At 41.4% G+C, this 25790-nt stretch overlaps 2 protein-coding genes, 1 long non-coding RNA gene and 2 other non-coding genes across 6 annotated transcripts; all 5 read left to right on the top strand.

Annotated features, from left to right (window-relative positions):
* Positions 1-136: 136 nt before the first annotated feature.
* LOC135608690 (uncharacterized) lies at positions 137-3344 on the top strand. The gene is made up of 8 exons (XM_065101715.1): positions 137-304; positions 1374-1445; positions 1752-1799; positions 1883-1985; positions 2087-2147; positions 2231-2368; positions 2454-2585; positions 2661-3344. The coding sequence occupies exons 1-8, from the start codon at positions 137-139 to the stop codon at positions 2833-2835; spliced, it is 897 nt and encodes a 298-aa protein (XP_064957787.1). The 3' UTR covers positions 2836-3344.
* Positions 3345-8782: 5438 nt separating this feature from the next.
* On the top strand, positions 8783-8885 carry LOC135611470 (U6 spliceosomal RNA). Its single transcript, XR_010486600.1, has one exon. It is a non-coding gene; the product is annotated as a U6 spliceosomal RNA (small nuclear RNA).
* Positions 8886-11576: 2691 nt separating this feature from the next.
* On the top strand, positions 11577-13131 carry LOC135609925 (uncharacterized; the record flags this gene model as incomplete). Its single annotated transcript, XM_065103735.1, has 5 exons — positions 11577-11772; positions 11874-11934; positions 12018-12155; positions 12241-12372; positions 12448-13131. Coding segments are annotated over 5 exons (702 nt in total), but the record flags the coding sequence as incomplete, so codon positions are not given.
* Positions 13132-18569: 5438 nt separating this feature from the next.
* On the top strand, positions 18570-18672 carry LOC135611469 (U6 spliceosomal RNA). The gene has a single exon (XR_010486599.1). It is a non-coding gene; the product is annotated as a U6 spliceosomal RNA (small nuclear RNA).
* Positions 18573-23377, top strand: LOC135609924 (uncharacterized). 2 transcript variants are annotated; one of them, XR_010485969.1, is made up of 4 exons: positions 18573-18933; positions 19046-21833; positions 21965-22401; positions 22794-23377. It is a non-coding gene; the product is annotated as an uncharacterized LOC135609924 (long non-coding RNA). The 2 variants fall into 2 exon arrangements; XR_010485970.1 differs by having other exon boundaries at positions 19043-21833.
* Positions 23378-25790: the final 2413 nt, after the last annotated feature.

Below are 25790 nucleotides of genomic sequence, written 5' to 3'. Positions count from 1 at the left end.
TTGCAAAAACTCCAATTTTTCTCTCTTCTCGATTCATAGAGTTTGATCCTCGGATTCTTCCCTAGTATCCGAGTTAGGGTTAGGTTTAGCGTTTGATGCTGGGTTTGCTTGCCTTAAAGTAGAATCAAATCGCATGATGTGCTGCCCTTGGTCCGAAGCGCTGCTGCGAGGAAAAAGATTGTCCGACATCACCAACACGGTGAGTTCAGGGACGGCCGGAATGATGGGTGCCGATGTCGATCAAGGGAACTCGAATGTGATTTCTTGCCCGATCTCCAAAGATTGCATCGTCCAGCTCATGAAGGTACCTTTGGAGATTTTCTTTTTGGTCTCCCTTTTTCATCTTTCTTTCATTCTTCATCAGCATTTAGTGTTTGTTTCTAAAAAAGATGTTTGAAAATGCTTTTTTCTTTACATGATCAATATGAATTCCAGGAAAATACTGCCTTGTTGAAGCTTCTTGCAGAAAAGAAGTATGTAAATTGTAAAAAAAATTACTTCTTGACTAAAAAATAGTCCGTCGAAATTCTTGGACCAGCTATCGATTGATATGGTTTGATCTGTTGTTCGTTTTGGCATTATAATCATAGAACTGAGTAGCACCGAGTTGCAAAAACTCCAATTTGAATTGCAGAAAACCAGTCAACAAAACTTGCAAAAACTCCAATTTTTCTCTCTTCTCGATTCATAGAGTTTGATCCTCGGATTCTTCCCTAGTATCCGAGTTAGGGTTAGGTTTAGCGTTTGATGCTGGGTTTGCTTGCCTTATAGTAGAATCAAATCGCATGATGTGCTGCCCTTGGTCCGAAGCGCCGCTGCGAGGAAAAAGATTGTCCGACATCACCAACACGGTGAGTTCGGGGACGGCCGGAATGATGGGTGCCGATGTCGATCAAGGTAACTCGAATGTGATTTCTTGCCCGATCTCCAAAGATTGCATCGTCCAACTCATGAAGGTACCTTTGGAGATTTTCTTTTTGGTCTCCCTTTTTCATCTTTCTTTCATTCTTCATCTGCATTTAGTGTTTGTTTCTAAAAAAGATGTTTGAAAATGCTTTTTTCTTTACATGATCAATATGAATTCCAGGAAAATACTGCCTTGTTGAAGCTTCTTGCAGAAAAGAAGTATGTAAATTGTAAAAAAATTACTTCTTGACTAAAAAATAGTCCGTCGAAATTCTTGGACCAGCTATCGATTGATATGGTTTGATCTGTTGTTCGTTTTGGCATTAAAATCATAGAACTGAGTAGCACCGAGTTGCAAAAACTCCAATTTGAATTGCAGAAAACCAGTCAACAAAACTGGCAATTGGCCCGGGCTAACTCACACATGCTAGGGGTTGATTCCTTGTCCATTTTCTTTATTGTTACAGTTTGCAAAAAAGATGCATTCTTTATCTGTTTCGTCTTTTGATTCGCAGGAGCTCAACTTAGGGAAAGATAGAGTATGTTTTCTTGCCTTATGGTTTGGCTCATTGTGATTTTCGTTTGCTATAATAGGCGATTTAATTTGATTTACTTTGTGTCAATCGATTGAAGTTGCATGTCAAGTTATTTTGATTGATAATATTTATTTGTTTATTTCATGTTGCAGCTAAAAGTATTAACAACATGAGCTTGGTTGTACCTTATCAATCCTTAAACTAAAGACTTCAGAATTAGAGGTAAGGGGGATTATTATAGTTTCATAATTTGTTTTCTCCTCTCTTAATCTCTATGGTGATATATAATTTTTCTTTACTCTAACTTAGGAGAAAGAAAAATTGATCAAAGATCTCCTTAACAAAATTGGCTCAGAGGTATCCAATGGCTTGTTTTGTTTACATTCAGGCTGCCCTTTTTTTGCTCATACTGTTATTTTTCTTTCTACAAATTGCAAAAGGTAGGAACCACCAAGTGTGAGGAGGTTGAAGCAAATGCAACTCAACTTGCTAATGACAAGAAAATCTGCAATCCCAATAAGAAGCGCAAGTTAAAACCACAGTGTAATTCAACTCACCACTATGAGTGAAATTAGTGGTTCTGCATCTGATTTCAAATCTCTGTGTTTGTTCTTCATTCTTATATCAGTTGTATGGTTCTGCAGCTTTAGGCCCTATCGCTTTGGTTCATCAAGTGGCATCAGAGGGAAAGGTTGATGGTAGAAGGTAATTCATGTTTTGGATAAGCTTTGAATAATTTGTTAATCTTTAACGACAATGTAAATTCTGATGCATCCTAATTAATGAAGAAGGAGGTCCTTACGAACAAAATCCAGTGGCTTGAAGTCTGAATCATGTGAATTTGTGAATGACTTGCTCAAAAGAGATGATGGCGGATCTCCAGTGACCCATCAAGTGGGCCTAGAGGAAAAGGTCGTGGGAAGAAGGTAATGCACATTCTGATTAAGCTATAGGCCCCCTTTTTTATCTCTGGAGAGCATCATTGAACTCATACCTATTTTATTTTTGCAGAACTTCCTTCCGAACAAGATCCTGTAGTTTGAAATCTGAATCACATGAATCTATGGAGTTGCACAAGATTGATGATGCCATACTTCCAGTGACTTGTCAGGTGCCATCAGAGGAAAAGATTGATGGAAGAAGGTAATCCATGTTTTATATGGCTATGGAATGTTTCCTGCTTTTTAGTATTTAAAATTTGAGCATTTTTTTCTAAAGCAGAAAATCCTTGCGGAGGAGATCCGGTTATTTAAAGTCTGAATCATGTGAGCCTACTGAGAACTCAGTCAAGATGGAGGATGCCAAGTTTTTAGTTTATACGATCAAGAATGAACGAGTAAGCTATTGCTCATGGAGATTGTTCTACTTCCTCCATATCAAATATTTCTGTTGAACGAGTAAAGAATGAGAAGCATAATTCAATCGAGTCTTCAGAACTCGGGAATCGGGAGTGCCAAAGAAGATCCTCTGTTGGAAGGCCATTGCGGAAGGCGGCTGAGAAGGTCGGTTCTTGCAAAGAAATGAATCTGAATGTAAAAATGTGAAGATCATAGTACGATTCTGGGCTATCTGCTTACATCACTAAAATTTCAGATGGTGCTAGCTGAGAGCTGCTGATATTCTTGGATCCACTTAATATATCTGCTAGATGAGAGCTGGACATGCCAATGTTTTCTATGTTCTTGATATTTGTGATGACATGGTGAAATGTATTACTGTATTGTAAGATTAATTAGTAGGAACTCATAGCTTAGTTTTGCAGCTTCTTTCCTTCCTTTTAGTTTGCCCTGCACAAAACAGGGATATTTTGAGACAAAATAGTAGTAGCATTATATTTTGTATGATTTGCTACGATTGAAATTTATACTTGTCTCAAGGAAAAAATGATGCTTTGTTTTTTCTTGTTTAGTGATTTAGTTGTATGACATGCTACATCCAACATGAGAAGTTTTATTTGTTAAAATATTGTTAGTGTAAAAAATGATTGATGAGCCAATAAAGTTGACTCGTCCCCTGTTGTATGTGGAATGTTATTGCCTCTAAAATTTGAATGCTCCTTGAGAATGTCTAGAAGAGTTTGTTCTTCTTGTTTGGTATCCTCAAGAATTTATTTGTTAGCATATAAAATTGGTTATTTTTAAAATTTTATAAAAAATAGATAAACATGTTTTAATATAAATATCATAATTTAAAAGGAGTTTATGATTTAGATAAGAATATTTATCACTCCTCAATTTAAAAAAAATCCCTAATAAGATAAAAATTATTAAGAGAAAAGAAAAAGCATGCAATTACAACAAATAGTTTATGGAAGTATTGTTTGAGTCGAGACCTAATAAATGACTAATGAATTTTCTCTAAATGTACATTAAAAATATAAATATATTCTCTCATGAACGATATAAACCAAGAGTTACAGTTGTGGTTGTCCTACTGATATGACCACATTGAGGGCACATGACTAATTTAAGGAAAGCACAACAACTTTGAGCCAAACTGCGGTCGCCTTGGTGATGTATTGTTAAGTTAGGGAAGCATGGCTAACTTGGAGTTGCAATCGTCGTGATGCGATCGACTTGAAAATGCACCTTTTAAAGCCTTGGTTGACCTAGAGTCACAATCATCTTGAGGATTTATAATTGACTCGAGGAAGCAATCGTCTCGAAGAAGCATGATTGACTTCAAGTCAAGACCCCGTCTTATTGACGTGACTTCCTTATGGCTTGACCAACTTGAAAATATGGCAAGTGTGACCAACATAAAGTTGCAACCAACTCAAAGAGGCAATGTCGTCTTAGAGTTGTGATTGTCTTGTCGATTTGGCTCTACCATTTCGAGGACACATAACCGACTCGAAGAATCAAAGCTGGCTTGGAGGTTAAGGTGAATATATCTTGATGATGCATGAGCGATTTGATGAAAGAATCAACTTGAAGAAGTATGCCTAACTTGGAGTTGCGGATGCCTTGACAACACGACTGCCTTTAAGGCTTGACCGACTTGAAGATGCAATTGACTTGAAGAAGCATTGCCGACATGAGTTGCAAACAACTTAAGGATACATGATTGACTTGAGGAAACAATTGACTCAAAGAAGCATTATTGAGTTTAAGTCATGGCTATTTTTATGATGTGATTGCCTTGAAGGCTCAACTGACTTGGTCGCATGACTGACTTAAGAGGCACAGTCGACTTAAGAGGAAAAACCAACTTTAAACTAGGTTAGAAGCCTTGTTCAAGGACAGTCATTGTTTAGAGTAGCTCTCAGTTGGGACTTGTAAGGATCTTCTATGAAGCATGACTTCTTATATTCCCCTCACTTTCTAAATCTTATCTAGCAATGGCAATCTTATGCACCTGTTTAAACTAGTACCAGTTATATCTCACTCACCTATGACTTCTTATGAAGTTAAGGATATGAATTCAAAGGACCTTGAGGCTGCTACACATCTTGTATTTTAGTATGGCACACATCAAGGGAGCTAAAGAATACCAGGGTTGAGGCAGTATTTTTCTTCATGTGTGAAGAAGAAGAGAATAAAGGAAGAGTAGAGAAGAAGAAAAAGATCTAATTCTGATACAGACTGAGATAGAAGGCCACTTCATTTTTTATTTTCTTTGGATGATGCTATGTTTTACTCAGATTTCATCTCCTCTTTCCAATTCTCCCACTCTGAAGTGTAATCTGATCTGAGACATCTGTATCTGCCTATGCCAACCTCCCATATGTTTCTGCAACCTCCCTCCATCAACTAAGCCTGTTTTGGACCAGATATCCTATGATCATGATGAGAAGAACATTAGAAGAATCCTCTCTCCGTGTTGCCTCTTGTGAACATTAACAAGACAAGGACATGCATCCAATCCACTGTGACTCATCAATGTGGAAAGCTCTGTTGAGTGCTTTGCTGGATAAGGCCTTGGCTTGGATGGAAAGTTCTCTTTTCTTATTCTGATATGCTTGTATCGCAGGGAATCATCAGCCATTAGCAAATGTTAATAAGACTACTAGAATCTTTAATGCTAGAACTTGGAAGACAACTTGAATGATCTGAAGTTTGCCAGGGCCATCTCTAAGTTCAGTTGCTGCACATCTGAAGCTTTGTCTTCTTCATGTCAAGTAAAGTTGCTAATCATAGTGATTTGAGCAGTATAAGCAAAAGAGACATCGGAGCCCATCTTTTAAAGACTGTAAACAGGTTTATGGTAAGGATATTATTTAGAGGAAATCAGATTACTCTGTTTGATGATTTAGGTCCATATTGTTGGTGAACCCTTACGCTGTGGCTGAGGAATAAGTACGGCTCGGTCTAATCCCGGATGTGCATGGTTGCCCACGCGGAGACTCAGGTAGCAGAAGTGAGTGTCGGGTCAGATTGGGTCATGGTCCTCGTTGCTTGCTTCGTCATTGCCAGCCCCTGCACTCAGGTCGGGGTCGGGAGAGAGATTTCCCGACTCGACCCCTCCGAAGCTTAAGTTAGAGTTGAGTGGAATAAGAGCGAGTTGAATGTATGAAGTCCTCTCTCATTGGTCAGAGGGTTGACTTTTATATCTGCAAAGGGGGTGGTTAGTCGTACATGGTCCTTTAATGGTTGTCAACTCCTCGGGAGGGTGGCTTGTACCTAGCGGACGGGTGCCGACTAACCCGTATGGGTTGGCGCCGTGTAGTGCCACTCTGAGTTTTGTGGTATGACTGACCGAGCAACACTACTCGAGCAATGCGAACTGGCCTGGCCGAGAAATGTGGCTCGGGCACTGGCTTGGTCGAGCAGAACTACCCGGGCTCTTATTTGGCCGAGTAGTTGCTCTGATAATGATCGAGCCAAGCAACGATGGACTGCACGTGACTGGCCGAGCAACACTGCTTAGGCACTGGCTTGGCCAAGCAACATTACTCGGGCATTGGGAACTGGCCTCGCCGAGCAATGTGGCTTGGGCACTGGCTTAGTCGAGCAACACTACTCGGGCCCCTATTTGGCCGAGCAACACTACCCGAGCACTTGGGACTGGCCTGACCAAGTAATGTGGCTCGGGCAATGGCTTGGTCGAGCAGCTGCTCTGATAATGATCAAAACAAGGATGATGACTGCACTTGACTGGTCGAGTAACACTACTCGAGCACTGGGGACTAGCCTAGCAGAGCAATGTGGCTCGGGCACTAGCTTGGCCGAGCAACACTACTCGAGCACTAGGGACTGGCCTGGCTGAGCAATGTGGCTCGGGCACTGGCTTGGCCGAACAACACTACTCGGGCACCTAGGACTGGCCTGGCCGAGCAATGTGGTTCGAGCACCGGCTTGACCGAGCAATGTGGCTCGGGCACTGGCTTGGTTGAGCAACACTACTCGGGTACTAGGGACTGGCCTGGCTGAGCAATGTGGCTCGGGCACTGGCTTGGTTGAGCAACACTATTCAGGCCTTTGTTTAGCTAAGCAACTACTCTTATAATGATCGAGCCAAGCGACGATGGACTACACATGTCTGGTTAAGCAACACTACACGACCATTGGCTTAGTCGAGCAACACTACTCGGGCATTGGGGAATGGCTTGACCGAGCAATGTGGCTCGGGCATCGGCTTGGCCGAGCAGCACTACTCGGGACCATGTTTGGCATAGCAACTGCTCTGATAATGATCGAGCCAAGCGACGATGGACTATATAATACTAGCCGAGCAACACTACTTAGGCACTAGGGAATGGCATGGCCGAGTAATATGGCTCGAGCATTGGCTTGGCCAAGCAGCACTACTCGGGCTCCTGTTTGGCCGAGCAACTACTATGATAATGATCGAGCCAAGCGACGATGGACGGCACATGACTAGCTGAGCAAAACTGCTCGGGCATTGGCTTGGCCGAGCAGCACTACTCGGACCCCTGTTTGGCTGAGCAACTACTATGATAATGATCGAGCCAAGCGACGATGGACTGCACATGACTGGCCGAGCAACACTTCTCAGGCACTGGCTTGGCCGAGCAACACTACTCGGGCCCCTGTTTGGCCAAGTAGCTACTCTGATAATGATCGAGCCAAGCGACGAAGGACTACAAATGACTGGATGAGCAACACTGCTCGGGCATTGGCTTGGATGAGCGAGGGGAAGGTACCGACTCCTACAAGATGCCTTCGAGCGAGAAATTTTTGATTTTCGGCTTTTTGGGAGACGGAGCGAAAGTTGACTTTGACTTTGGCTTTGGTGGGAATTTTAGTTTTTGACCAAATCTTGGATCTTTTGGGTGGGATTTTTGAGTTTTTTTGCTTATCTTCCCACTGCCATGCTTGGGAGTTTGGGTTTGGGAGTCGACTCGTACAACGCCGAGTAGGATGACGCATTTCCTGTAGACGAGCACCGACCGACCCATACGGGTTTCGATCGTGCGGCACCATTCAGAACTTTCTGAAATGGATCCGTAGTGTTCAGCTACGACTTGTACGGCGCCGAACAACGTGGAGGACGTATGGTCGCCTATGCGGATAATGCTAAAATGAGCCATATCTTATATTCGACAATGATTAACTAGGTTGTACGTAGTTGACGAGATAAAAGAAAAAAAAGGATCCCAATTCCACTTTAACAATGCTTCTGCCATCATCAAACAGCCGAAGACAAAAGGACTTTTGTTTTTGTTTTCCTTTGGAAGCATCATCACAGTTCCGGTGGCTCCATCCTGGTGCGAAATCTCATATGGCAAATTACTAAGAGTGATCCATGCTTCATCGTAATACCATGACAGCAACCATTGATCACCACATTATTAAACTGATAATATAAACAGGAAATAGGAGAATCTTACTGCACACATTTCACGGACATCTGTTATCTTCTGTGATCCATTCTTGATTAACGAAGTGCTTTTCTAATGTAGCTACTGGGCCTCTCCTGCAAGTACTGGTCTCCGAATGAGTGTGCTGTGTTAGAAGTCCATCTCACCAAAGTGTGGGCAAACATGAATTCAACATAGATTTCTTCTCTGTGAAATAAATCAACATTGACTGCATTGTTGATCGATTGTGTTGACCCCCACAAAATATGATTTGACCATGGGTTCGAGAATTGGACATGTTTATTACGTGTTAGAAGCCCAGCCCAAAGTTGTGCATCGAAGCTTGCTCAACCAAGTCAACCAAGCTTTACGATCTGGGAGGATGAGAAAGGACGGCTTCGATGCGTTTGGGGATTGTTCGAGGAGGATGCAGTCGATCAGTTAAACAGATGCCGTTCGTTCGACAAAGCGACGGTTCAGATTTGGGCACGTGGTAAGAATATTTATTTTTAATCCCATATCGATAATGAGGCGATTGATTCGCGTCTTCTTATACCGCAGAGTTGGCGACAAGGTTGTCTCTTCGGAGACATCCGATAAAATTGGAACGATACAGAGAAGATTAGCATGGCCCCTGCGCAAGGATGACACGCACAAATCGAGAAATGGTCCAAATTTTTTTTCGCTCTCGGCATTCTTTCCTTGTTCGATCGCGATCGGGCTGCTCTTTTGTTCTTTCTTGCTTCGTGTTCTTCTGCTCTCTCTGTCCCAAAATCTTCATCTTTTTCTCGTTCTTTTCCTTGTTATTTCCTTGATCAAGGCACAGGGAGGAAGAAAGCTGCTTCTTCGGAGTGCGGTCGTGTTCCTTGTCCTCGTTGGTCAGTCCATGGACGCTGGTCCTCTTCCTCGCTCGCTGATCCACACCAATGCGGACGCCTCCGGTGCATTTTTCTCTCTTCTCGATTCATAGAGTTTGATCCTCGGATTCTTCCCTAGTATCCGAGTTAGGGTTAGGTTTAGCGTTTGATGCTGGGTTTGCTTGCCTTATAGTAGAATCAAATCGCATGATGTGCTGCCCTTGGTCCGAAGCGCCGCTGCGAGGAAAAAGATTGTCCGACATCACCAACACGGTGAGTTCGGGGACGGCCGGAATGATGCGTGCCGATGTCGATCAAGGTAACTCGAATGTGATTTCTTGCCCGATCTCCAAAGATTGCATCGTCCAGCACATGAAGGTACCTTTGGAGATTTTCTTTTTGGTCTCCCTTTTTCATCTTTCTTTCATTCTTCATCTGCATTTAGTGTTTGTTTCTAAAAAAGATGTTTGAAAATGCTTTTTTCTTTACATGATCAATATGAATTCCAGGAAAATACTGCCTTGTTGAAGCTTCTTGCAGAAAAGAAGTATGTAAATTGTAAAAAAATTACTTCTTGACTAAAAAATAGTCCGTCGAAATTCTTGGACCAGCTATCGATTGATATGGTTTGATCTGTTGTTCGTTTTGGCAGCAAAATCATAGAACTGAGTAGCACCGAGTTGCAAAAACTCCAATTTGAATTGCAGAAAACCAGTCAACAAAACTTGCAAAAACTCCAATTTTTCTCTCTTCTCGATTCATAGAGTTTGATCCTCGGATTCTTCCCTAGTATCCGAGTTAGGGTTAGGTTTAGCGTTTGATGCTGGGTTTGCTTGCCTTAAAGTAGAATCAAATCGCATGATGTGCTGCCCTTGGACCGAAGCGCTGCTGCGAGGAAAAAGATTGTCCGACATCACCAACACGGTGAGTTCAGGGACGGCCGGAATGATGGGTGCCGATGTCGATCAAGGGAACTCGAATGTGATTTCTTGCCCGATCTCCAAAGATTGCATCGTCCAGCTCATGAAGGTACCTTTGGAGATTTTCTTTTTGGTCTCCCTTTTTCATCTTTCTTTCATTCTTCATCAGCATTTAGTGTTTGTTTCTAAAAAAGATGTTTGAAAATGCTTTTTTCTTTACATGATCAATATGAATTCCAGGAAAATACTGCCTTGTTGAAGCTTCTTGCAGAAAAGAAGTATGTAAATTGTAAAAAAAATTACTTCTTGACTAAAAAATAGTCCGTCGAAATTCTTGGACCAGCTATCGATTGATATGGTTTGATCTGTTGTTCGTTTTGGCATTATAATCATAGAACTGAGTAGCACCGAGTTGCAAAAACTCCAATTTGAATTGCAGAAAACCAGTCAACAAAACTTGCAAAAACTCCAATTTTTCTCTCTTCTCGATTCATAGAGTTTGATCCTCGGATTCTTCCCTAGTATCCGAGTTAGGGTTAGGTTTAGCGTTTGATGCTGGGTTTGCTTGCCTTATAGTAGAATCAAATCGCATGATGTGCTGCCCTTGGTCCGAAGCGCCGCTGCGAGGAAAAAGATTGTCCGACATCACCAACACGGTGAGTTCGGGGACGGCCGGAATGATGGGTGCCGATGTCGATCAAGGTAACTCGAATGTGATTTCTTGCCCGATCTCCAAAGATTGCATCGTCCAACTCATGAAGGTACCTTTGGAGATTTTCTTTTTGGTCTCCCTTTTTCATCTTTCTTTCATTCTTCATCTGCATTTAGTGTTTGTTTCTAAAAAAGATGTTTGAAAATGCTTTTTTCTTTACATGATCAATATGAATTCCAGGAAAATACTGCCTTGTTGAAGCTTCTTGCAGAAAAGAAGTATGTAAATTGTAAAAAAATTACTTCTTGACTAAAAAATAGTCCGTCGAAATTCTTGGACCAGCTATCGATTGATATGGTTTGATCTGTTGTTCGTTTTGGCATTAAAATCATAGAACTGAGTAGCACCGAGTTGCAAAAACTCCAATTTGAATTGCAGAAAACCAGTCAACAAAACTGGCAATTGGCCCGGGCTAACTCACACATGCTAGGGGTTGATTCCTTGTCCATTTTCTTTATTGTTACAGTTTGCAAAAAAGATGCATTCTTTATCTGTTTCGTCTTTTGATTCGCAGGAGCTCAACTTAGGGAAAGATAGAGTATGTTTTCTTGCCTTATGGTTTGGCTCATTGTGATTTTCGTTTGCTATAATAGGCGATTTAATTTGATTTACTTTGTGTCAATCGATTGAAGTTGCATGTCAAGTTATTTTGATTGATAATATTTATTTGTTTATTTCATGTTGCAGCTAAAAGTATTAACAACATGAGCTTGGTTGTACCTTATCAATCCTTAAACTAAAGACTTCAGAATTAGAGGTAAGGGGGATTATTATAGTTTCATAATTTGTTTTCTCCTCTCTTAATCTCTATGGTGATATATAATTTTTCTTTACTCTAACTTAGGAGAAAGAAAAATTGATCAAAGATCTCCTTAACAAAATTGGCTCAGAGGTATCCAATGGCTTGTTTTGTTTACATTCAGGCTGCCCTTTTTTTGCTCATACTGTTATTTTTCTTTCTACAAATTGCAAAAGGTAGGAACCACCAAGTGTGAGGAGGTTGAAGCAAATGCAACTCAACTTGCTAATGACAAGAAAATCTACAATCCCAATAAGAAGCGCAAGTTAAAACCACAGTGTAATTCAACTCACCACTATGAGTGAAATTAGTGGTTCTGCATCTGATTTCAAATCTTTGTGTTTGTTCTTCATTCTTATATCAGTTGTATGGTTCTGCAGCTTTAGGCCCTATCGCTTTGGTTCATCAAGTGGCATCAGAGGGAAAGGTTGATGGTAGAAGGTAATTCATGTTTTGGATAAGCTTTGAATAATTTGTTAATCTTTAACGACAATGTAAATTCTGATGCATCCTAATTAATGAAGAAGGAGGTCCTTACGAACAAAATCCAGTGGCTTGAAGTCTGAATCATGTGAATTTGTGAATGACTTGCTCAAAAGAGATGATGGCGGATCTCCAGTGACCCATCAAGTGGGCCTAGAGGAAAAGGTCGTGGGAAGAAGGTAATGCACATTCTGATTAAGCTATAGGCCCCCTTTTTTATCTCTGGAGAGCATCATTGAACTCATACCTATTTTATTTTTGCAGAACTTCCTTCCGAACAAGATCCTGTAGTTTGAAATCTGAATCACATGAATCTATGGAGTTGCACAAGATTGATGATGCCATACTTCCAGTGACTTGTCAGGTGCCATCAGAGGAAAAGATTGATGGAAGAAGGTAATCCATGTTTTATATGGCTATGGAATGTTTCCTGCTTTTTAGTATTTAAAATTTGAGCATTTTTTTCTAAAGCAGAAAATCCTTGCGGAGGAGATCCGGTTATTTAAAGTCTGAATCATGTGAGCCTACTGAGAACTCAGTCAAGATGGAGGATGCCAAGTTTTTAGTTTATACGATCAAGAATGAACGAGTAAGCTATTGCTCATGGAGATTGTTCTACTTCCTCCATATCAAATATTTCTGTTGAACGAGTAAAGAATGAGAAGCATAATTCAATCGAGTCTTCAGAACTCGGGAATCGGGAGTGCCAAAGAAGATCCTCTGTTGGAAGGCCATTGCGGAAGGCGGCTGAGAAGGTCGGTTCTTGCAAAGAAATGAATCTGAATGTAAAAATGTGAAGATCATAGTACGATTCTGGGCTATCTGCTTACATCACTAAAATTTCAGATGGTGCTAGCTGAGAGCTGCTGATATTCTTGGATCCACTTAATATATCTGCTAGATGAGAGCTGGACATGCCAATGTTTTCTATGTTCTTGATATTTGTGATGACATGGTGAAATGTATTACTGTATTGTAAGATTAATTAGTAGGAACTCATAGCTTAGTTTTGCAGCTTCTTTCCTTCCTTTTAGTTTGCCCTGCACAAAACAGGGATATTTTGAGACAAAATAGTAGTAGCATTATATTTTGTATGATTTGCTACGATTGAAATTTATACTTGTCTCAAGGAAAAAATGATGCTTTGTTTTTTCTTGTTTAGTGATTTAGTTGTATGACATGCTACATCCAACATGAGAAGTTTTATTTGTTAAAATATTGTTAGTGTAAAAAATGATTGATGAGCCAATAAAGTTGACTCGTCCCCTGTTGTATGTGGAATGTTATTGCCTCTAAAATTTGAATGCTCCTTGAGAATGTCTAGAAGAGTTTGTTCTTCTTGTTTGGTATCCTCAAGAATTTATTTGTTAGCATATAAAATTGGTTATTTTTAAAATTTTATAAAAAATAGATAAACATGTTTTAATATAAATATCATAATTTAAAAGGAGTTTATGATTTAGATAAGAATATTTATCACTCCTCAATTTAAAAAAAATCCCTAATAAGATAAAAATTATTAAGAGAAAAGAAAAAGCATGCAATTACAACAAATAGTTTATGGAAGTATTGTTTGAGTCGAGACCTAATAAATGACTAATGAATTTTCTCTAAATGTACATTAAAAATATAAATATATTCTCTCATGAACGATATAAACCAAGAGTTACAGTTGTGGTTGTCCTACTGATATGACCACATTGAGGGCACATGACTAATTTAAGGAAAGCACAACAACTTTGAGCCAAACTGCGGTCGCCTTGGTGATGTATTGTTAAGTTAGGGAAGCATGGCTAACTTGGAGTTGCAATCGTCGTGATGCGATCGACTTGAAAATGCACCTTTTAAAGCCTTGGTTGACCTAGAGTCACAATCATCTTGAGGATTTATAATTGACTCGAGGAAGCAATCGTCTCGAAGAAGCATGATTGACTTCAAGTCAAGACCCCGTCTTATTGACGTGACTTCCTTATGGCTTGACCAACTTGAAAATATGGCAAGTGTGACCAACATAAAGTTGCAACCAACTCAAAGAGGCAATGTCGTCTTAGAGTTGTGATTGTCTTGTCGATTTGGCTCTACCATTTCGAGGACACATAACCGACTCGAAGAATCAAAGCTGGCTTGGAGGTTAAGGTGAATATATCTTGATGATGCATGAGCGATTTGATGAAAGAATCAACTTGAAGAAGTATGCCTAACTTGGAGTTGCGGATGCCTTGACAACACGACTGCCTTTAAGGCTTGACCGACTTGAAGATGCAATTGACTTGAAGAAGCATTGCCGACATGAGTTGCAAACAACTTAAGGATACATGATTGACTTGAGGAAACAATTGACTCAAAGAAGCATTATTGAGTTTAAGTCATGGCTATTTTTATGATGTGATTGCCTTGAAGGCTCAACTGACTTGGTCGCATGACTGACTTAAGAGGCACAGTCGACTTAAGAGGAAAAACCAACTTTAAACTAGGTTAGAAGCCTTGTTCAAGGACAGTCATTGTTTAGAGTAGCTCTCAGTTGGGACTTGTAAGGATCTTCTATGAAGCATGACTTCTTATATTCCCCTCACTTTCTAAATCTTATCTAGCAATGGCAATCTTATGCACCTGTTTAAACTAGTACCAGTTATATCTCACTCACCTATGACTTCTTATGAAGTTAAGGATATGAATTCAAAGGACCTTGAGGCTGCTACACATCTTGTATTTTAGTATGGCACACATCAAGGGAGCTAAAGAATACCAGGGTTGAGGCAGTATTTTTCTTCATGTGTGAAGAAGAAGAGAATAAAGGAAGAGTAGAGAAGAAGAAAAAGATCTAATTCTGATACAGACTGAGATAGAAGGCCACTTCATTTTTTATTTTCTTTGGATGATGCTATGTTTTACTCAGATTTCATCTCCTCTTTCCAATTCTCCCACTCTGAAGTGTAATCTGATCTGAGACATCTGTATCTGCCTATGCCAACCTCCCATATGTTTCTGCAACCTCCCTCCATCAACTAAGCCTGTTTTGGACCAGATATCCTATGATCATGATGAGAAGAACATTAGAAGAATCCTCTCTCCGTGTTGCCTCTTGTGAACATTAACAAGACAAGGACATGCATCCAATCCACTGTGACTCATCAATGTGGAAAGCTCTGTTGAGTGCTTTGCTGGATAAGGCCTTGGCTTGGATGGAAAGTTCTCTTTTCTTATTCTGATATGCTTGTATCGCAGGGAATCATCAGCCATTAGCAAATGTTAATAAGACTACTAGAATCTTTAATGCTAGAACTTGGAAGACAACTTGAATGATCTGAAGTTTGCCAGGGCCATCTCTAAGTTCAGTTGCTGCACATCTGAAGCTTTGTCTTCTTCATGTCAAGTAAAGTTGCTAATCATAGTGATTTGAGCAGTATAAGCAAAAGAGACATCGGAGCCCATCTTTTAAAGACTGTAAACAGGTTTATGGTAAGGATATTATTTAGAGGAAATCAGATTACTCTGTTTGATGATTTAGGTCCATATTGTTGGTGAACCCTTACGCTGTGGCTGAGGAATAAGTACGGCTCGGTCTAATCCCGGATGTGCATGGTTGCCCACGCGGAGACTCAGGTAGCAGAAGTGAGTGTCGGGTCAGATTGGGTCATGGTCCTCGTTGCTTGCTTCGTCATTGCCAGCCCCTGCACTCAGGTCGGGGTCGGGAGAGAGATTTCCCGACTCGACCCCTCCGAAGCTTAAGTTAGAGTTGAGTGGAATAAGAGCGAGTTGAATGTATGAAGTCCTCTCTCATTGGTCAGAGGGTTGACTTTTATATCTGCAAAGGGGGTGGTTAGTCGTACATGGTCCTTTAATGGTTGTCAACTCCTCGGGAGGGTGGCTTGTACCTAGCGGACGGGTGCCGACTAACCCGTATGGGTTGGCGCCGTGTAGTGCCACTCTGAGTTTTGTGGTATGACTGACCGAGCAACACTACTCGAGCAATGCGAACTGGCCTGGCCGAGAAATGTGGCTCGGGCACTGGCTTGGTCGAGCAGAACTACCCGGGCTCTTATTTGGCCGAGTAGTTGCTCTGATAATGATCGAGCCAAGCAACGATGGACTGCACGTGACTGGCCGAGCAACACTGCTTAGGCACTGGCTTGGCCAAGCAACATTACTCGGGCATTGGGAACTGGCCTCGCCGAGCAATGTGGCTTGGGCACTGGCTTAGTCGAGCAACACTACTCGGGCCCCTATTTGGCCGAGCAACACTACCCGAGCACTTGGGACTGGCCTGACCAAGTAATGTGGCTCGGGCAATGGCTTGGTCGAGCAGCTGCTCTGATAATGATCAAAACAAGGATGATGACTGCACTTGACTGGTCGAGTAACACTACTCGAGCACTGGGGACTAGCCTAGCAGAGCAATGTGGCTCGGGCACTAGCTTGGCCGAGCAACACTACTCGAGCACTAGGGACTGGCCTGGCTGAGCAATGTGGCTCGGGCACTGGCTTGGCCGAACAACACTACTCGGGCACCTAGGACTGGCCTGGCCGAGCAATGTGGTTCGAGCACCGGCTTGACCGAGCAATGTGGCTCGGGCACTGGCTTGGTTGAGCAACACTACTCGGGTACTAGGGACTGGCCTGGCTGAGCAATGTGGCTCGGGCACTGGCTTGGTTGAGCAACACTATTCAGGCCTTTGTTTAGCTAAGCAACTACTCTTATAATGATCGAGCCAAGCGACGATGGACTACACATGTCTGGTTAAGCAACACTACACGACCATTGGCTTAGTCGAGCAACACTACTCGGGCATTGGGGAATGGCTTGACCGAGCAATGTGGCTCGGGCATCGGCTTGGCCGAGCAGCACTACTCGGGACCATGTTTGGCATAGCAACTGCTCTGATAATGATCGAGCCAAGCGACGATGGACTATACAATACTAGCCGAGCAACACTACTTAGGCACTAGGGAATGGCATGGCCGAGTAATATGGCTCGAGCATTGGCTTGGCCAAGCAGCACTACTCGGGCTCCTGTTTGGCCGAGCAACTACTATGATAATGATCGAGCCAAGCGACGATGGACGGCACATGACTAGCTGAGCAAAACTGCTCGGGCATTGGCTTGGCCGAGCAGCACTACTCGGACCCCTGTTTGGCTGAGCAACTACTATGATAATGATCGAGCCAAGCGACGATGGACTGCACATGACTGGCCGAGCAACACTTCTCAGGCACTGGCTTGGCCGAGCAACACTACTCGGGCCCCTGTTTGGCCAAGTAGCTACTCTGATAATGATCGAGCCAAGCGACGAAGGACTACAAATGACTGGATAAGCAACACTGCTCGGGCATTGGCTTGGATGAGCGAGGGGAAGGTACCGACTCCTACAAGATGCCTTCGAGCGAGAAATTTTTGATTTTCGGCTTTTTGGGAGACGGAGCGAAAGTTGACTTTGACTTTGGCTTTGGTGGGAATTTTAGTTTTTGACCAAATCTTGGATCTTTTGGGTGGGATTTTTGAGTTTTTTTGCTTATCTTCCCACTGCCATGCTTGGGAGTTTGGGTTTGGGAGTCGACTCGTACAACGCCGAGTAGGATGACGCATTTCCTGTAGACGAGCACCGACCGACCCATACGGGTTTCGATCGTGCGGCACCATTCAGAACTTTCTGAAATGGATCCGTAGTGTTCAGCTACGACTTGTACGGCGCCGAACAACGTGGAGGACGTATGGTCGCCTATGCGGATAATGCTAAAATGAGCCATATCTTATATTCGACAATGATTAACTAGGTTGTACGTAGTTGACGAGATAAAAGAAAAAAAAGGATCCCAATTCCACTTTAACAATGCTTCTGCCATCATCAAACAGCCGAAGACAAAAGGACTTTTGTTTTTGTTTTCCTTTGGAAGCATCATCACAGTTCCGGTGGCTCCATCCTGGTGCGAAATCTCATATGGCAAATTACTAAGAGTGATCCATGCTTCATCGTAATACCATGACAGCAACCATTGATCACCACATTATTAAACTGATAATATAAACAGGAAATAGGAGAATCTTACTGCACACATTTCACGGACATCTGTTATCTTCTGTGATCCATTCTTGATTAACGAAGTGCTTTTCTAATGTAGCTACTGGGCCTCTCCTGCAAGTACTGGTCTCCGAATGAGTGTGCTGTGTTAGAAGTCCATCTCACCAAAGTGTGGGCAAACATGAATTCAACATAGATTTCTTCTCTGTGAAATAAATCAACATTGACTGCATTGTTGATCGATTGTGTTGACCCCCACAAAATATGATTTGACCATGGGTTCGAGAATTGGACATGTTTATTACGTGTTAGAAGCCCAGCCCAAAGTTGTGCATCGAAGCTTGCTCAACCAAGTCAACCAAGCTTTACGATCTGGGAGGATGAGAAAGGACGGCTTCGATGCGTTTGGGGATTGTTCGAGGAGGATGCAGTCGATCAGTTAAACAGATGCCGTTCGTTCGACAAAGCGACGGTTCAGATTTGGGCACGTGGTAAGAATATTTATTTTTAATCCCATATCGATAATGAGGCGATTGATTCGCGTCTTCTTATACCGCAGAGTTGGCGACAAGGTTGTCTCTTCGGAGACATCCGATAAAATTGGAACGATACAGAGAAGATTAGCATGGCCCCTGCGCAAGGATGACACGCACAAATCGAGAAATGGTCCAAATTTTTTTTCGCTCTCGGCATTCTTTCCTTGTTCGATCGCGATCGGGCTGCTCTTTTGTTCTTTCTTGCTTCGTGTTCTTCTGCTCTCTCTGTCCCAAAATCTTCATCTTTTTCTCGTTCTTTTCCTTGTTATTTCCTTGATCAAGGCACAGGGAGGAAGAAAGCTGCTTCTTCGGAGTGCGGTCGTGTTCCTTGTCCTCGTTGGTCAGTCCATGGACGCTGGTCCTCTTCCTCGCTCGCTGATCCACACCAATGCGGACGCCTCCGGTGCATTTTTCTCTCTTCTCGATTCATAGAGTTTGATCCTCGGATTCTTCCCTAGTATCCGAGTTAGGGTTAGGTTTAGCGTTTGATGCTGGGTTTGCTTGCCTTATAGTAGAATCAAATCGCATGATGTGCTGCCCTTGGTCCGAAGCGCCGCTGCGAGGAAAAAGATTGTCCGACATCACCAACACGGTGAGTTCGGGGACGGCCGGAATGATGCGTGCCGATGTCGATCAAGGTAACTCGAATGTGATTTCTTGCCCGATCTCCAAAGATTGCATCGTCCAGCACATGAAGGTACCTTTGGAGATTTTCTTTTTGGTCTCCCTTTTTCATCTTTCTTTCATTCTTCATCTGCATTTAGTGTTTGTTTCTAAAAAAGATGTTTGAAAATGCTTTTTTCTTTACATGATCAATATGAATTCCAAGAAAATACTGCCTTGTTGAAGCTTCTTGCAGAAAAGAAGTATGTAAATTGTAAAAAAATTACTTCTTGACTAAAAAATAGTCCGTCGAAATTCTTGGACCAGCTATCGATTGATATGGTTTGATCTGTTGTTCGTTTTGGCAGCAAAATCATAGAACTGAGTAGCACCGAGTTGCAAAAACTCCAATTTGAATTGCAGAAAACCAGTCAACAAAACTTGCAAAAACTCCAATTTTTCTCTCTTCTCGATTCATAGAGTTTGATCCTCGGATTCTTCCCTAGTATCCGAGTTAGGGTTAGGTTTAGCGTTTGATGCTGGGTTTGCTTGCCTTAAAGTAGAATCAAATCGCATGATGTGCTGCCCTTGGACCGAAGCGCTGCTGCGAGGAAAAAGATTGTCCGACATCACCAACACGGTGAGTTCAGGGACGGCCGGAATGATGGGTGCCGATGTCGATCAAGGGAACTCGAATGTGATTTCTTGCCCGATCTCCAAAGATTGCATCGTCCAGCTCATGAAGGTACCTTTGGAGATTTTCTTTTTGGTCTCCCTTTTTCATCTTTCTTTCATTCTTCATCAGCATTTAGTGTTTGTTTCTAAAAAAGATGTTTGAAAATGCTTTTTTCTTTACATGATCAATATGAATTCCAGGAAAATACTGCCTTGTTGAAGCTTCTTGCAGAAAAGAAGTATGTAAATTGTAAAAAAAATTACTTCTTGACTAAAAAATAGTCCGTCGAAATTCTTGGACCAGCTATCGATTGATATGGTTTGATCTGTTGTTCGTTTTGGCATTATAATCATAGAACTGAGTAGCACCGAGTTGCAAAAACTCCAATTTGAATTGCAGAAAACCAGTCAACAAAACTTGCAAAAACTCCAATTTTTCTCTCTTCTCGATTCATAGAGTTTGATCCTCGGATTCTTCCCTAGTATCCGAGTTAGGGTTAGGTTTAGCGTTTGATGCTGGGTTTGCTTGCCTTATAGTAGAATCAAATCGCATGATGTGCTGCCCTTGGTCCGAAGCGCCGCTGCGAGGAAAAAGATTGTCCGACATCACCAACACGGTGAGTTCGGGGACGGCCGGAATGATGGGTGCCGATGTCGATCAAGGTAACTCGAATGTGATTTCTTGCCCGATCTCCAAAGATTGCATCGTCCAGCTCATGAAGGTACCTTTGGAGATTTTCTTTTTGGTCTCCCTTTTTCATCTTTCTTTCATTCTTCATCTGCATTTAGTGTTTGTTTCTAAAAAAGATGTTTGAAAATGCTTTTTTCTTTACATGATCAATATGAATTCCAGGAAAATACTGCCTTGTTGAAGCTTCTTGCAGAAAAGAAGTATGTAAATTGTAAAAAAATTACTTCTTGACTAAAAAATAGTCCGTCGAAATTCTTGGACCAGCTATCGATTGATATGGTTTGATCTGTTGTTCGTTTTGGCAATAAAATCATAGAACTGAGTAGCACCGAGTTGCAAAAACTCCAATTTGAATTGCAGAAAACCAGTCGACAAAACTTGCAAAAACTCCAATTTTTCTCTCTTCTCGATTCATAGAGTTTGATCCTCGGATTCTTCCCTAGTATTCGAGTTAGGGTTAGGTTTAGCGTTTGATGCTGGGTTTGCTTGCCTTATAGTAGAATCAAATCGCATGATGTGCTGCCCTTGGTCCGAAGCGCTGCTGCGAGGAAAAAGATTGTCCGACATCACCAACACGGTGAGTTCAGGGACGGCCGGAATGATGGGTGCCGATGTCGATCAAGGTAACTCGAATGTGATTTCTTGCCCGATCTCCAAAGATTGCATCGTCCAGCTCATGAAGGTACCTTTGGAGATTTTCTTTTTGGTCTCCCTTTTTCATCTTTCTTTCATTCTTCATCAGCATTTAGTGTTTGTTTCTAAAAAAGATGTTTGAAAATGCTTTTTTCTTTACATGATCAATATGAATTCCAGGAAAATACTGCCTTGTTGAAGCTTCTTGCAGAAAAGAAGTATGTAAATTGTAAAAAAAATTACTTCTTGACTAAAAAATAGTCCGTCGAAATTCTTGGACCAGCTATCGATTGATATGGTTTGATCTGTTGTTCGTTTTGGCATTATAATCATAGAACTGAGTAGCACCGAGTTGCAAAAACTCCAATTTGAATTGCAGAAAACCAGTCAACAAAACTTGCAAAAACTCCAATTTTTCTCTCTTCTCGATTCATAGAGTTTGATCCTCGGATTCTTCCCTAGTATCCGAGTTAGGGTTAGGTTTAGCGTTTGATGCTGGGTTTGCTTGCCTTATAGTAGAATCAAATCGCATGATGTGCTGCCCTTGGTCCGAAGCGCCGCTGCGAGGAAAAAGATTGTCCGACATCACCAACACGGTGAGTTCGGGGACGGCCGGAATGATGGGTGCCGATGTCGATCAAGGTAACTCGAATGTGATTTCTTGCCCGATCTCCAAAGATTGCATCGTCCAGCTCAAGAAGGTACCTTTGGAGATTTTCTTTTTGGTCTCCCTTTTTCATCTTTCTTTCATTCTTCATCTGCATTTAGTGTTTGTTTCTAAAAAAGATGTTTGAAAATGCTTTTTTCTTTACATGATCAATATGAATTCCAGGAAAATACTGCCTTGTTGAAGCTTCTTGCAGAAAAGAAGTATGTAAATTGTAGGAGGCACCAGTGATGCAGAGGTGACCAAGAAGAAGGAAATAATTTGGGCCCAACATGAAGTGATCTTGAGTTGGATCCTTACAGCCTGCTCAAGAGAAAGTTGCAAGAGATCCTTGAATTCTTCAGGCCATTAGCACTACTTGATGGTTCCTTCAGAGAGACACCACCAATATCTGAAAGGGATCTTCCATTGAGAAATATATACAGACAAACACACAAATGTATACATTAATATTTGAAAAAAAAAACAGATACAGCGATGGAGAAGAATGGTTCTGCAATCTGCAAGCAACTTTCTCAAAAGCAAACCAAAATTAGAACTTATGATGAGCTGAGTTGTTTCAATCTATCAAGGGAGAATCAGATTGTGGCCCAATTCTAAAAGTAAGCCTTTTCTTTCTCTCTTTGTCATTCTTGTGAGAACACAAAAGATCATAATGATGATTGAATGTTGCAGTATAGCTGGAATCAACCCCATTCATTTTTAGCTCCCACTAAATTGCATAGATTAGCATAAACTTTTCAGTGTTAACAATGATGGCAACATTGTCAGGATTTAGAGAATACACTTGTGTTAAGCAAACATGCTGAAATGCTAAGAACATGCTTGTGTTTTTCCTACAAATGTTTTCTTCATGAAGCAAGAATCTAGAAACATTTCCATACTGTAGATTAGGCATTGATCCATATTTGTTATGGCCAGAAGACCTCAGCTTGACACAGAAAGAGGGTCGAAGTACCTATAATCTGAGACAGGAAGTATATTATTCATGCAGGGCAAGACAAATGGTGGTGTTTTATGCCCCAACAATGGCGGTCGTCATTAGATCGAGTGTGATGCTGAATGGTTGAAATGTTGGAGTCATCGAACAGCACTACACACCCATGCTAACTAGAAGTTCTTGTCACCAGCAGATCCAGGTACTAACTATGAACTAATTGAGGTGGAGAGTGTGCATCTTAGGAGTTAGCACATGCATGGCTATGATACCATGAGACTTCATTCGAAAGCCATGCCTAAATCCTTCATAATCAAGATCATATCCTGTAATTGTCAGTCCATTGAAGTGTTCCTTCAGCAACTGTGATTACTTCTGAGGCTGGCAAATTCCACTGGATCGAACAGTTTTCACTGTGACAAAAGCAGATCAAGGCTTGAAGATTGCATCTCAAGAAATCTTTTTCTTTTCATAGCTTTAAAGGTCTTAATCCTAAAGACTGGTCTTCAAGCAGCAATGTGATTGATTCTCTATGTTTGTTGGAAGGCTTGCATCTCAGAAAAAGACTGAAAGAGGCTGCCTCCTTTTATTCCTTGATCTCATTAAAGGCGCATTATACTTGCTGCATTGGTTTTCCTTCAGTCAAACCCTATCTATGACAGCTGAACCATCACTCACAAAGCCCATCATGAGCATGGCAATCAGAGGTATCTGCAGCAAAATGAATGAATGAATGTTATCCATCTACTGTTATCTAGAAAACATGATCGAATTAAGAGGACATTGTTATGTTTTGGTACTGATTGCTGATTACTCTAATTGAACTTATAATAAAGTATTGATCCTAACAACTAAAATAAGTTGATTCTCTCTCAATCTTTCTCATGAAACAGCAACCATCTAATAACTTAATCGAGGATTTTGGTGCGCCGACGATGCCATTTGTCGTCCACAAGTTGAGCTTAACCACTGATCAGACTTTGCAAGGAGGAAAGCACTGCACAGTAGCAGAAACACATATTTCCATCCATACATGAGTGAGGAGGAATCAACCACTGATCAGACTTTGCTTCCTATATTTCACAGTTTCAAGTGGCTCCTCTGATGCTAATCCTGATAGAGAAGCTCCACTGAAAAGAAGAAACCACTGTAAATTTTCAGGATATTAATCACATTATTCCTTGCATAGGGAGAATATAACACATACACCTCAATCGGAGTTGGTAGACACTACGATCTTAACACCGATAAGGAGATCGATTCAACTCAACGAGATTCGTAGTACGACTCCACGATTAGGTGGTTCGCATATTCATTTTAAATTTAACAATCATTTATCACATTTTACAAAGACCTAATTATATTTTTAAATTTATATTAATTTAAGTATCAGAGAGACCTTTGTTAGGTATACTTTGATGTAGTTTTACAGATTATTCATATTCCTAACATCTCAACATGGTGAGATAAACTTGAAAGTAGTGATTTTGATTCACTCATCACATCAAACAATAAAAATCTGTCCTAATATATAACTGACAAATGAACTCATGAGGTTTGAGTTGATAAAGCCCTTCACAGTTTCGAGGGAAACATGATCAATGCCCGAGAAGATGGTTTCTGTAACCAAGCTTTGTCCAGAAACGAAGACAACTTATCTCGATACATACTATACGAGACCATCCAACGTATCATCATCTCTTGCACGTACAAAGTGACATTATGATTGGCAGTCAGAGAGAGAGAGAGAGAGAGAGAGAGAGAGAGAGAGTCCTCGCATCATCACATGCAGTAAAAGAGTGTTCACGTTATAATAATGTATGTCAAAGGTGGGAGGACAACGTAGAGAAGCCCACAACAACGAAGCCACGTGAGGGTGGGGCCACCCTCGCTGTCGGCTGACCCCACCGACCCCACCCATCTCCTCCTGCCCTTTTGGCCTCTTCGCTTCTCCTGTGGCTCGGAAACGTAAGAGAGGAGAAGGTGGTGTCTTCACAGGACATCGATCGGTCCTCCTCCTGGTTGAACGCTTACCGTTACTTCTTACTAAGCAAATCTATCTTTGATATCAGCAGGATTTTGTGAAGACAAGATTCTTCTTATTGGATTTGAATTCGGATCCATGGTGAATCCGAATCATCCACCTAACTCACGCCCACATCCTGAAATCTACCAACCGTTGTCGTTCTCTAAGCTTTAGACGTTGTCGAGACAGCAACAAAAAGGGTTACATGACAAAAGTCCTCGAGGAATCTGCACACTCACATGTCGATGATTCACTTGCTGTGACAACAACAAGGAAAGACATTACGACAAAAGAGCGAGGAAGAATCACGGGCGTACCAGAGAGATTTCTATTCCTTGTATCACTTGTGTTGCTTCTTCCATGGAGGATGTATAGCTCAGAAAGCTTTGAGTAGCCCACACCTTGTTAGATCTTGGATCCTCTCTCTCTCTCTCTCTCTCTCTCTTACCTACATTTGTAAGGTGTCAAGTTGATGTTGTGTTAGGCCATTGATAACATCAAGACTGTGGCAGAATATAACATGAAACATGAAGTAGGAATATTCTACCAAGGAATTAAGCCAACATTAGTTCACTGAATCTTCAAGTTCATAACTTGTATAACCAGGAATATATGAACTGAATTGTTCATATTAGCTTGAACAAATGATGCAATCTTGTGTTTCCCAAGTCAACAACTCATCTCTACTCACCAACCTACTTGACTATAAAATATTATCTTGGTCAAAAGCTTGAGCATCACCTCTATAAGGATTGATTAGAACCTCAGAACTAACCACAACTCCTATCACTATATAGCTTGAGTTTGTTGATGTATGAAAGGTAGCAAAACCTTTGATTAGTGCTATATAATATCTTGATTAATTGATGATGTCTGTGCTCTCTGATTCATTTCTTTCACAACCAAGCCAAGCCAAGCCAAGCCAAGCCAGCCATATGCTCATACACCTTTTCATTCCTTGGTGAATCCCTAATGACTACATGAGCTAAGAAGGATTCGGAATAATAGTAATTACCCAAAGCCAAAAG

The sequence above is a fragment of the Musa acuminata genome, chromosome BXJ2-4 (genome assembly GCF_036884655.1).
Source record: "Musa acuminata AAA Group cultivar baxijiao chromosome BXJ2-4, Cavendish_Baxijiao_AAA, whole genome shotgun sequence".
NCBI lineage: Eukaryota > Viridiplantae > Streptophyta > Magnoliopsida > Zingiberales > Musaceae > Musa > Musa acuminata.
Note: the sequence above shows the minus strand (reverse complement) of the source record. Positions and strands in the feature narration are given on the sequence as shown.

Bases quoted from the DNA above. Each gene is read 5' to 3' on its own strand.
- LOC135608690 (XM_065101715.1), top strand. From the start codon at position 137: ATGTGCTGCCCTTGGTCCGAAGCGCTGCTGCGAGGAAAAAGATTGTCC. The intron at 1,446-1,751 runs GTATGTTTTCTT...ACTCTAACTTAG, and splicing joins TCAACTTAGGGAAAGATAGA to GAGAAAGAAAAATTGATCAA. The intron at 2,148-2,230 runs GTAATTCATGTT...TAATTAATGAAG, and splicing joins GGAAAGGTTGATGGTAGAAG to AAGGAGGTCCTTACGAACAA.